At 50.5% G+C, this 12,244-nt stretch overlaps 2 protein-coding genes across 7 annotated transcripts in view; both read right to left on the bottom strand.

The window, feature by feature from the left end:
• The window catches only part of BFSP2 (beaded filament structural protein 2), a 64,144-nt gene extending 57,810 nt beyond the window's left edge, over window positions 1-6,334 (bottom strand). The window contains exon 1 of the mRNA XM_046655532.1: window positions 5,849-6,334. Within this exon, the coding sequence (XP_046511488.1) occupies window positions 5,849-6,334 (486 nt within the window). The remainder of the gene's footprint in view (window positions 1-5,848) is intronic.
• A 2,242-nt stretch (window positions 6,335-8,576) lies between these two features.
• TMEM108 (transmembrane protein 108) overlaps window positions 8,577-12,244 on the bottom strand; it is a 326,361-nt gene continuing 322,693 nt past the window's right edge. For all 6 annotated transcript variants that reach the window (XM_046641533.1, XM_046641530.1, XM_046641531.1 and 3 more), the window contains one exon: window positions 8,577-10,463. In XM_046641533.1, the coding sequence (XP_046497489.1) occupies window positions 10,341-10,463 (123 nt within the window). In that variant the 3' untranslated portion in view covers window positions 8,577-10,340. The remainder of the gene's footprint in view (window positions 10,464-12,244) is intronic.

Raw genomic sequence — 12,244 nt, 5'->3', positions numbered from 1 at the left:
GTAGGGCCTACTTTTGAATATTGAATTTTGTTCTGTTGGTCTTCCCATAGTTTATGTGCCAATACAAAACTGCTTTAACGACCAAGACTTCCTAGAATGTTTTAATGTCTGGGCGAGCTGCCTCTTCCCTCCTTGCTCTTCTCTTTCAGTTTTTCTTTTTGGCTATTTCTTGCCTTTTTGTTCCTACGTATGAAATTTATAATAAACCCTTGTAATCCTTAAAAAACTATGGTATTAAAAAAATTAGGATTGCATTAAATTCATAAATGAACTTAGGGAGAACCGATGTTTTTCTTGAGTCTTTATATTCAAGCACTGGTATTTCTTTCCATTTGTGTCTTTCAAGAAGGTTTTCGTTGTCTCTTGTGGATTTTGGACGTTTCTTGTTGAGTTCATTTAGAAGCATTTTGTCTTATTTTTTGCTATCATAAATGACATTTTCTCTTTTTGTTGTTTATGTATATGAAGGGCGTGCATCTTTAATGTCATTTTATAACCTGCTACTTTACTAAATTTAACTTTACTAAGTTATCTTTTTGTTTGTTAGACAGTTTTCACACTGGATCCTTTTGGACTTTCCAGAAAGACCAACATTTTCTCTCTTCTTTCCAAGTTGCACCTCCAATTGCTTTCTCTTGTCTAACGGCATCGACTGCTACCTCTGACCAATGTTCCTTAGTAGTAAAGATAGTGGGCATGCTTTTCTTGTTCCTAGTTTCTGTGGGAAGGCCTCTACTATTTCCTTCTTAGAGGTATTTTATCATGTGAAGACAGTCTCCAGACATCCTCATCATCCAGATGAGAAATCGAGATGAACGAGATCGGTGAAGAACTTGCCTCAAGGTCACCAGGGCCTGAGTTTGACTTTGGGGCTCCCTGGCTTCAAAATCCTCAGACTTAGCAGCACACCCCCCCATTTTGCATTATCTGTCCCCCATTCCTCAACACAGACCTCACATTTTAAGAGATCTGCAGAGAATCAAGAGTGGCTGAGGGGAGTGTTTGGGAAGGGCTCAGAAAGAGGCAGGACAGCCCTTAGGCTCTCTGTTTTCTTCAGCAATTCTGCTTCCTCCCAGACACATTCTACTTAGCCAAACAAGAGCCCCCAGGAAATGGGAAACCACCCTTCTTAGAAAGCAGTTTAGCAACGAATATTACTCCACGAAATATTATATTACTCAACCAAGACCCTTGGGAGAAGCCTCATGCCTCCCACCCCTCCCGTCCTCCATCAAAATATTTCTTCCTGTCTTACACATCATCACTCGCCCTGGGCGGAATTGCCCCAAATGTATTTTTCTCCCTGTAGTTACATTTCTAATGACACTTCAGTGTCCCTTCTAGCTTGGCTAACAGACTAACTGCCTCACTGGCCTGCTCTGACCCAACAAATTGCATTTATTAGGAAATAGACTGCGTGGTTTGTCTTGGGTAAATGCATTCGGGCCTCGCAGATACTAAAATAGCTCGTGCTTCTCTCTCTCCTCCTTTCAGAGACACCAGGGTGTGAATCACGAACAGTGACCCTGTTGTCTTTCTTTTTATTCCATGGGGAGGGATTACCTCTTTTTTCTTGTTTTTTTTAAAAAAACCTTTTAGGACCTCAGGTTTCATGTGGAGAGAAACCTGGCCCTGATCTAGATTGACTGTTTCCAGGAATTTCCCCAAATAGTCACGTCCCCAAAGTATGGGCGCTCTCTCTGCAAGGGACAGAAAGAGGGACTGTGAACAGCAGGAAAAATATTCAAATCAGGTCCATTTTAAATTCTAATCCTCTTGCCTTCCAATAATTTGATTTCCTCCAGCTGAGTCTTTGCTGTGGGAGGTCTAAGCTGCCCTGCTCTCCCGTGGAGATCACTAATTTCGGTGGAAGCGTCAGCCTCCACGTTCCCCTTTTTCCGCAGGCAGCATCTGCCGCCTGGCCTTGGCTCTCCCTGTTCCCTTTGAGGCTCCGTCTCCACTCTTCTTGCATCTGCGGCTCCCAGGCAGGGAGGCTGCCTCATTCCAAGCTTGCGTTTGGCCTATTTGAGGATGAAAGGGCCTGATGTTGCGCCCAGAGCTTATCATCAGCATCGTTCTCTTGGCAAGAAAAGCCAGGAGCAAAGCCCGAGAGGGGAAGGGCCACCTTCTGCGGGAGCAGTGGGCAGGGGCGGGGCCTCCCTGGCCTCTGTGGCCACCACTGGGGAGTCTTCCTGTTTTCACTGCTTAGCAGAAGTGGCCGAGAGACCCCAACACAGCTGAGGAGCGGGCAGAGAGGTTTGGAGTTGAAAAGGAACTTCACGTACATTTAACCCTAACCAGGACTGGCCACATAATTTGTGGGTCCCAGTGCAAAACAAAAATGTGGAGCTCCTTGTTCAAAAAGCAGGAAAAAAAAAGGCTTTTAAAGTTACTAAAATGTAAAGCTTTATCCTTTCTTCCGTGGTTTTTCTCTCAACCTGTCATGGTAAATTTTGCTATTTAATCTTGTACTCCCTCCGGCACAGGGACACTGAAGGGGCAAGTGCAAACCCTCCTAGGCCCCCAGTGGCCCCGTCCCAACATTTGGGGCTCTGTGTGGCCCACTAACTGCTGGGTTACCCTTCCCACTAGCCACTGGGCCCATGCGCCAGGTCTTGGCAAGGGGCTGGGAAGTCAAGCTGGGCATCTCCCTTTCCCACAGACCAGCCACTCCAACGCACCCCCCAGAAGATGGAAACCTCAGTGCCACTCTGTAGGCACCGGGATCAAGGGTGGACCAGAGTTTCACCCTCCCCACCCCCAGGCGCCTGCTGAATGTGCTGTGGCACTGCCAGCCCTGATGGGGACAGCTGCTGCCATGCCCTACTGTAAGATGCCACCCTGACCCTCCCTGCCTCTGGGACCAGGCCCTTGCTGGGGGCAGGGCAAGGAGGGGAGGGCGGGAGGGGCCTGACCACGTTGCCTGTGCACAGCACTTCATAGTTCCTGAAGCCCCTTTTTGCATCTTATTTCATGCTCACAATGACCCTGAGAGGTGTTCATCCATTTCAAAGATGAGGAAAGTGAAACACGGAGCGGAAGGAAGTCCAAGTAAGTGGTGGAACTTGGATCTGAAGGGACATCCCTATCATTGCTGAGCATCAATCCTGTACATGGCTTGAGGCACCTGCGATGCCATGAATGAAAGTCTTTCTAAGCTGTTCACCACTGATTTTACTAGGTACATTACATTCAGTTAACCCCCTTAACAGTTCTGCACAGTGGATACAGTGATCCCCAAATTGCAAATGAGGAAGGACATTCAGAGAAGTTAAGTAACTGACCTAAAGTCACCCAGCTAGCAGATAGCGGAGCCAACATACAAATGCAAGTTCACCTGACTCCCAGTTTATGTCCTTTCCACTCTTCTCACTGTGCTGGGAAGACCTGGTCCTCCTCTATGTGAGCCTGGGGTGTGAGGGCATGGAGGTGCAAATGACCACAGGACGCAGACACAGGTGTCACGAGGTCATCGGAGGAGCAGGGACAGCATCACAGAGAGCAGTGAGGCTGGGGGCATGCTGTGTGTTTATGGGCCCCCGGTGGGTGGTACGGCTGGGACAGAGAGGGGGCTTCGGAAGGGCCTTGTGGCCTGAGCCCTGGGTCATGGGTTGTGTCCTGTCAGTGATGAGAAAGGCTTTTGGGCGGGGACATAACGTGGTCAGATCCCACGTGTCCAAAAGATCCTTCTGGTGACTGGTGGAGAATGCAGGCTGGAGTGCAGGGGTCAGCAAAGCCATATTCCAGCGGGTGTTGAGGCCTGGAGGGGGCTGGGCAGTGCGAGGCAGTTTTGCAACAGTAACAAAGGAAAAATCATGTGTATATCTCAAATATGTAGAATTTTCTTTTGTTCTTTTTGATGGAACAGAGCTTAATATGGCTGGAAGGCCAGGCTGTGTGATACAGAAATAACTCCATCTTACAGGTTGGTCTGACTGTCTCTTCACGTCCATGTTTTAAAAAGAAGAAGAAAAAGAGAGCTCTGTATTCAACCTAGGATCTCATTTATAGTCACTTAAAAGGCAAATGGCCCCCATTTGGGATTCTGACCACAGTGGCGGGGGCCAAACATCCCGGCGTCTGGCCTTCGCTTGCGCAGTCCAAGCCCCTGTCGCTAGCTGGTCTGGCCCTGTTGCAGATGGACTGAGTCTTGTGGCCATACTTTTTGACCTAGAAATTGGGATGCCTGGCTTCTCATGAAAAGTCTGTGTGGCATATGAGTGCAAGAAATCGTCTGGCAGATGCTGAAATACTGGAATATCTAGGAACGTTCTGGTGATTCATAGGACATAAATATTTGGAATCAGCACTGTTGGGGGGAATCCTGGAGGAATGGTTGCCTTAGACTGACGACTTTTAGGCCCGGGACTATTCTGAGATGGCTCTCCCTCATGGCCCAGATGGATGCCAGCGGAACAGCAGTTCCAGTGGGGAGCCTAGAGGACAGGGTTGTACGTCACGTGGACTGTGCCATCAGCCGGGCACTGACTGATGGTGAGGAGAAGCATCCTGGGATGCAACGGGGGGCAGGAGAGCAAACAGGGGCCTCCTGAATGAGTCTGCTAAGCATCACCCAGCCACACACGGGTGAAGGCTAGTGACCTCCTCTCGGGAGCTGCATGCTGGGCCCTTGGGTGCAAGGGGACTGAGCTGGCAGTTCCTAGCGGGGTCTGAGGCTGGTTTAGCTCAGAGGAATCCCAAGACCAGCACTTGGTGGTGAGGGGAGGAGAGAAGCCAGCCATCCACAAAGGGGCAGATGAGACGTGCAATAGTGGCTGGAGTCCCAGCGTCAGAACCACAGGCTGTAGGTCAGACATGATGCATGAACTCGGTGCTCAGCAGAAATAGCCCTAGAGAGCACGTCCTGACCAAGCAAGGGAGAAAAATGAGACTCTGGCTCCTGCCCTGGCCAGTAAGACAGCCACTAGCCACGTGTGGCTATTTGAATTAATGAAAAATAAAATAAAAATTTCAATTCCTCAGTCTCATTAGCCACATTTCAAGTGCTCAATAGGCGTATGCGGCTAGTGGCTACCGGACTGGACAATGCAGACACAGGACATTGCCATCACTGCCGAAAGTTCTGTTTGAATGTAAATTATCTCATTAATATTTTTATATTGATTACATGTTGAAATAACATTTAAAATATATTGAGTTAAATAAGACATACTAACATTAACTTCAACTGTTTCTTTTCACTTTTTTTTACTGTGGGCAATAGAAACTTGTTAGTAACCCTGTGGCTCATATTTCTATTGGTCAGTGCTGTTATAGACGGCTACAGGAACTTACCTCCATTTTTCCATAATGTTTAATGCCACATCCTTTCAATGGTATTCCATTTAATGATGGCTATAATAATCTTTTCTTAACACAAAGGTTAGAGTCAGCCCAGGGTAATGGGACAAATGCAAGCTGTGGAGCTGGAAAAATTCAGGTTTAAATCTCAGTCTCATCTCCCTACTAGCTGTGTGACCTTGGGCAAATAACTTCTCTGTGCCTCAGTTTCCTCGTCTGAGAAATGCAGTCAACAAATGAGCCCTGGCACAGCACGGCCTTGAACATCAGAGGGGATAGTGCATATAGAAAGACCATCATGGGGCTGGCCCCTAGGACACTTCAGGAAATGGTAGCCATTGTTATTGTTAGCATTGTCATCGTATTTTTAGCATGAACATTTAAGGGATTATAGTCAGTTTCTCTGGCCACAGACCGCTTACCCCCCTGCCCCTTGGCTTAGCACTTTTCTTCTCTGATAATGACCCCTCAGAGATGGTGCAAAGGCAGCTGTCAGCACCCTCTCCCAGCCATAGGCAAAGCCCTTGGGCACAGCCCAGGCACTCACCTGCTGGCAGCTGCTGGCCCAGGAGGCCCTGAGGGCACCCCAGTTCTCCGAGCGCCCGGCCTTGCTCTCCAGGTGCATCCGCAGCTGTGCCTCCAGCTCCTGGCTGACCTTCTCGAGGGCGTGCACCTTGGCCATGTATTCCACCAGGCAACCCCCCAGGTCCTCAACGACACTGAGGTCCCTTTCCAGGCCTGGAATAGGCGCCGTGGTTCCTGAGCTCCGCAGGCCTTGCAGGAAGACACTGCTGATGCCCAGGGCCCGACGGGTCACACGGGCCGCCAGGCCACCTGTGCACACAGTGGGTGCCATCCCTACATAGACCCTGGGTGCTCGGACAAGACCACCCACAGCGTTGGTCCTGGAGGCTGGGGGGCTTTCCAGGGGAGATGATATCCGTGCTCCCCTGAAGGATGCCCGGTGCCTCTGGAGGGGCATGCTGGGGCTGGCCCCGGGGGGCGCCTCCACCACCACTCGCCTTGTGCTCATCACCCCTTCTGCCTCTGCTGTGCCTAGTGGGTTTACAGAGTCCAGTGGCTTTTGGTTTCCAGACCCAGCATCCCTATGGCCCCGTCACGGGTCTCTCTGGAAGCTTCCCTATCCTCAGGGCTGCTTTGTCTGCTGTTTTCCATGAGTTTCCATCATTCACCAGCTGAAAGAGCAACAAGCCCTGCCCAGGGCTGTGTGCAGAGGCGCTCATGCGTTCTCTGCAGGGTCATGTGCCTGACCTCCCAGATTTTTCTGCTGGTGGTGGGGGAGGCTGGATCAGTGGGGGCTGTGGGGGTGGCTCATTGGGTTTGTGTATTTCACTGCCTAAGAGAGGGCAAGGCAGGCAGCAAGCAGCCCCATTTCACACATGAGTAAACTGAGGCTCAGAGACCTCAGGTCACAAGCGTAGTGAGCCAGGACCAAATCCAGGTGTTTCACTGCCAATTTGAAGGCTTTCCACATTCTTACATGTGCTGTGTGTGAATGTGGATAGAAATGGATGTGAACCAGCCATGGTGGAAGGCCGCCCCAGGGACTTAAGAGAAACAAAGCAAGCCTGTTGCTTCTTCACCCTCCCTCAGTGCTGGCAGCAGCTTCAGGGCCCTCTCTAGCATCTTTCTGCCCTCGAACATGGCCGTTCATCAGCTGCTTCACCTTTCTGGATCTTAGTTTCATGCACTGGCCTGGGCTTGAACTCCCTAATGTGTTAGACAAGGGACTTGGGGCAAATTCAGTTCCCACACGTTGGGCACCTAGAATGCTCTAGCTGTTCCCTCCACCTCTGTTTCCCCATCTGCCAGAAAACTAGTAAATACAGAGGTTTTCCAGTAAGCTCTTGAAAGGTGCTCCAAGGTAGGATTTGATGACATCCCCTGGGTTTTAATTCCTGCCGTCAGCGTGCACTAAAGCATGTTGTCACGATCACATCGCAATCAGTTCTCCAGGTCCAGAAAGGACCCTCCAGCCCCCGGGATAGCAAAATGGACCTAAAAACCATTGCACTTAAGTTTTACCCTAGAGAAACCCAATAACCAAAACCCAGAGCTGGATATTTATCCCAGATCCTGCAAGGTGGGAACACAGCTCAAATGAGAGAAGGGGAAGGGAGTCACTTTCTAGCAAGTACTGAATCCATCCCAGTGCTGTGTGTGACTTCCATACTTTACTTCATTGAGTTCTCAATTCAACCTTAGGAGCTGGCACAGAGTTGACATGTACTGCCATTTGGGCCGCACACTGCACACCTCCAGAAATATCATCACATGTTCCATGATCAGCTGTTATCCCCATACGTGGGGAGGACCCTGAGGGCTTCAACGACTTGCCCAAGGTCCCCTGTCCAGAAACCAGCAGAACTGGGATGAGAAGGCTGCTTCTGACTCCTAGTCCAGTGACTTATCCAGGACCCCCTCAATCTCCCACTACCTAGAGAACAGGGTACCTACCCAAGGTCACACAGGCAGAGTTAAAAACCCTGGTCGTCTACTGGAGTATTCTGTGTGCTCTTAGTTGCTGATTAGGACACCACAATTTCTTTTTTTCTACTTTGTCTATTTTAGATGAAGCTCCTTTATAAATATCAATGTTGGTTATATGATTAACAGATTGAGGAATCAACTTGATCGAGTAAAGGCTGGCAGTGTCCCTTGTTTATTTAGCGTAGCCTTCTTGCTGCGACCACCACCTCTGGTGCAGCCTGAACGATCCCCGGCGCCCACAAGACTGTTCTAACAACATCCTCCCAACACAGGTGATGCTGACTGGGCCCCGAGGAGCGGCAGGAATTCCAGCAGGGATCGTCCAAGGCTAAATGGCGGGCTCGAGCTACCGATGAAGTTGTTTGCACAGGTGTCATGTTTAGGCACTGTTATTCTCTACAGAATGGTGACACTCAGTGGCCAGATTAACTTCAGATTTCTCTGATGCAGAGATATTTACAATAATGCCCTGAGGGCGGAGATGGAGGATGAGGAGGGGATGTGCCCTAATTGTCACCAACGTCTCCGAAGACCTGAAGAGAGATGACTCTCTTTTGGAGAAATCACAAATGTGTTCTAAAGGATTCATCAAATGATAAATTGCTAATCCTATTAGCCCATCCTGCTCATAAAACCCCTTGCTGTTAAAAATGGATTACAAAATACAGATGGACATAGGTGGTGTTGGTACGAAAGGAAGACTTAATAGTTATTTTAAAATAAAAAGAATGCAAAATGTATTAGCAACTTGATGCTCTGGCTAATAAAATAAGTTTATTTATATATACACGGTAGCTGAATTCTGTGGATAAGGAAAAATAAGTCATACATCCACATATGTGTATATATAACATATGTATCTTTGATTACATATGCTATATATAAATTTACAAACAGATTTCTTTATATTTATACACACACATTGGTATACTAAATGCGAGAGCTGACAGAAATATTATGATAAGGTTCAAAGGTCAGACAGCACACTGGAAACGGAATCTCAGAGCAACACTTCACCTGCTTCTTCGTGGGCTGAAAAGCCTTCGAAGAGACAACAGCTGAGCTCACGTTAAGTAGGTTCGTACAACATTGACAACAGACAGTTTTGAAGGCCATCTTTTTTTTTTTTAAAGGAAAATGTAGCAAGAAAGGAAAAAGTCATGATAAAAACACCACGGAAACGACACGAACATATGAATTGACATTCAAGTTCAATTCCCAATCCAACTAGAAGAACATTTATATTCAAAATATACTATCAAACTATTTTTCTTTTAGAGAAAGGAAGTGTCAGAGCAGTCGTCTTCTCTCCCAGCCACCACCTGGTAGGGGAAAAATGGAGCAGCAGCCATCTCTGGAGCCCGACTTGCGTCTCGGAGGGTCTGACCCATGGGCCAAGCTGGACGCAGCACGGGACCGGGGGAGCATCGGCTGACCCCGAGGAAGGGCGCAGGTTGGGCAGACGGGACATGAGAGCGGGATGGCAGGGCCACCGGCTGCCCCCCAAGCAGGTCTGCAACCGAGGAGGGAGAGAGGATGTCTTCTCTGGAGCGACCTGCTTTGGCGATCTTGTTTTTTTAAGATCGCTGGAGGAAGGTTTCAAAATGACGGCTCCACGCCTCAAGGCTTCTACATAGACACGTTCCTCTGGGCCACCGCGCGATGGCCTGTTGAGAAAACAAAGCTGCTCCCCAATAGACATTTGCTCCTCGAAGATGGGCTCGAAGATGGGCGAGCGTTCTTAGGCTCCAGGGCCGCAGCCCCGTCTAAACCCTCTCCAGAGGAAGGCACGTGTAATGCAGATGTGGCTGTTGGAGAGGATGCAGGCGTGTGCTTAAGGGGGAGCCTTCTATCTCGGGGAAAGGCAGTCCTGTCAGCACGGCGGGAGCTCCCTGTCCTGTGAAGTGCGGGGGACGTAGCCTCAGGTGCCTCACAGCCTCCCTGGATTCCGGGGGCTGCATGCTCCTGCCCGCCGCCTGCAACTCGGCCGGAATCACACTCGACCGTGGTGTCGTTGTGACGTCACTCATCTTCGGCGGTGCTGAGATGTCCCCTTGTCCTGCTCCGTGCGTGAGTGCCGTCTCCCCCCGGGTGGCCCAGTTCCCCTCACCAGTGCGAGGCGGAGGGGAAGTGGGGTGACACCAAGTCAGGAGGCACCAGAGCTTTCAGCAGCACTCAGGGGCCGTGCACGTGACCATCTGGACAGTCCACTTCTGCAGGCCAGTCTCTTCCCTCACCTGCCCGGGGCTGCTGGGAACCCCCGGGGCTCACGGACAGTCAGGAAGAGAAGCAATGAAGGCCAACCGCTTTGCTTAGAAAGACTTTATTTTATAAAGCCAAGGGTTGTTCTGTAAAGTGTTTTTTAAACCACACTTATAAAAAAGATGTTGACAATTCTCAGGGAAAAAAAAGCTGAAAATGTTTCTCATTAAGTCAGGGTTACACAAAGATTACATTTATCATATATATGTGTATATTTATAATTTGGAGGTGGAAAGGAGGGACTGGCGACGCGGGGGCTGCGGCCCTTAGATCTCCGAGACTTGGTCGGTTCCCACGAACAGCGTTTCCTGGCAGAAGGGGTTAACGAGGACCATCCCCGTGTCTCTGTAGTCGCCGTTGGCTGGGGAGCGGGGCTCTGAGAGCTGGTCCTGGGGAGAGAGAGGGAGGAGATGCTGTGAGCTGGGGGGGGTCAGGAGGCGGCATTTATTTCCACATGGGATTGCTTGGTAAGCATTTTTCATCATCCTCACTGCCAACGCTGAGGTGCAGCGCCCTCTCTGCTCTTCTTTCAGATTTTCACAGCCGCTTCTGAAAAGGATTTCCTGCCTCCTGAATCAGCCCCACCTCAGGGTGCCAGAGATGGCATCGCTCTCCTGGTAAAAGTCCGAGAGGCCTCGCCAAGCGCGACACACACAGCACATGGCTCACTGCCCTAGTGGGCAAAACCTGGTCCACTTGGGCCCCAGATTCTCCTTTCTGCCGCTCCCTGAGAGACCTGGCTGCTTTTCCTCCCTGGAAAACACCCGACACTGCCCCACCCCTTTCCTCTCCTGCCACCGACTATTGGAGCTTCCGGGCGCTAACTCCTCCCCTCCCAGTCCTCCCAGAGCCTGGTTGGAATTCTCACCCCATTTCTGGTACACTAGATGTGCTGAGCTGAACAGATCTGAATCTGTGTGTGACTACACAACAGGTGGGAAGTGAAAAATTCAGTCTGTCTACACAGCCCCAGCAGTGGAAAAGCCTAGAAACAGGTGCTCCCCTGCTCAGGTCATCTGAATGGCTTTGGCCCCAGCTACCAAGGACTGCAAGTATTTGTGGGCCACGAAAGGGCTGTGCTCACACTCAGGCCCAGGTACAAATTTAGGGAAAAAAGTCACAGTTTGCTCCAGTTCTAAACAACCGAAGGCTCAGAACCTGCAGGCCCAGGTCTAACCGCCTTGGGCCCGACTTGCTTAGAAACACCTTCACTTTAAGAAGCCACAATTGATTCTCTGAGGTTTAGTTTTAAACAAAACATACACAATTTTTGAGGAGTACATATTGCTTTATGGCTAATAAGGAGAGAAAGGAAGAAAGGCCATTTGTTGGTAAAATGTCTTTCCAGAAGAGAATTTCCCTCAACGTCTGGATTCGCGGAGCGTCCATCGGTGGGGTGGTCACAGAGCAGCCCTGAGTACGGAGCACAGGGCAGGCGTCCGTGAGGGGACAGACATCCTCCCGCTGCCCTGGGCTCTGGGTTGAGCCGTGGAGGGGAATTCTGGAGGCTGAGGTCTGGGTTGCTGTCTTATAGTTCTCACAAAGCGAGTGTTCACCAGGCGTGAACCATGTGGGGATGTGTCACTGCGTGAAAAATAGGAGGTTATTTAGAAAATCAGACAAGAAATGAAGAAGAAAAAATGAGGAGGGGAGGGGAAAAAGGCAGCACGGAGCTTCCCAGCACGTCCTGGGCATCACCGTTCACCCGTGCAGCCGGGTTTGGGTTTTGCCGCTTCCATCAGCCGGAAGGGGAGCGGGGCGCAAGGTTCTCAGCAGCTACAGCGCAGGCGGAGAGCGCGGCCAGTCCAGGACGGGCCTGGGGGGGGGGGGGGGGGGGGGGGGGGGGGGGACACACGCCCCGTGATGGTGACCGGTGTCCCTCTCTGGGTGGTCTGCAGTCCCTACATGGGCCCAGAGCTGGAGCAACTAGGATCACTGTCAGTAAAGCAGAGGGAGGGGAGCAGACCTGCGGGAGGGGAAGAGAGACGAAACCCACGCTGAAGCCACGCCGAGCCTCGCGCTGCTGGTTCCACCGCAACCTGCTCCTGGGGTGGACTGGCCGGGCCGCCCCTCGGCCTGAGCCTCTGGCTTGCGTGTGACGGTGGCCCTGGAGGTCTGGGCCAGACGGACTAACTGGGCCCTTTCTACAGACGCTCACAGGCACCGTCCT

Source organism: Equus quagga, chromosome 1 (assembly GCF_021613505.1).
Source record: "Equus quagga isolate Etosha38 chromosome 1, UCLA_HA_Equagga_1.0, whole genome shotgun sequence".
NCBI lineage: Eukaryota > Metazoa > Chordata > Mammalia > Perissodactyla > Equidae > Equus > Equus quagga.
Note: the sequence above shows the minus strand (reverse complement) of the source record. Positions and strands in the feature narration are given on the sequence as shown.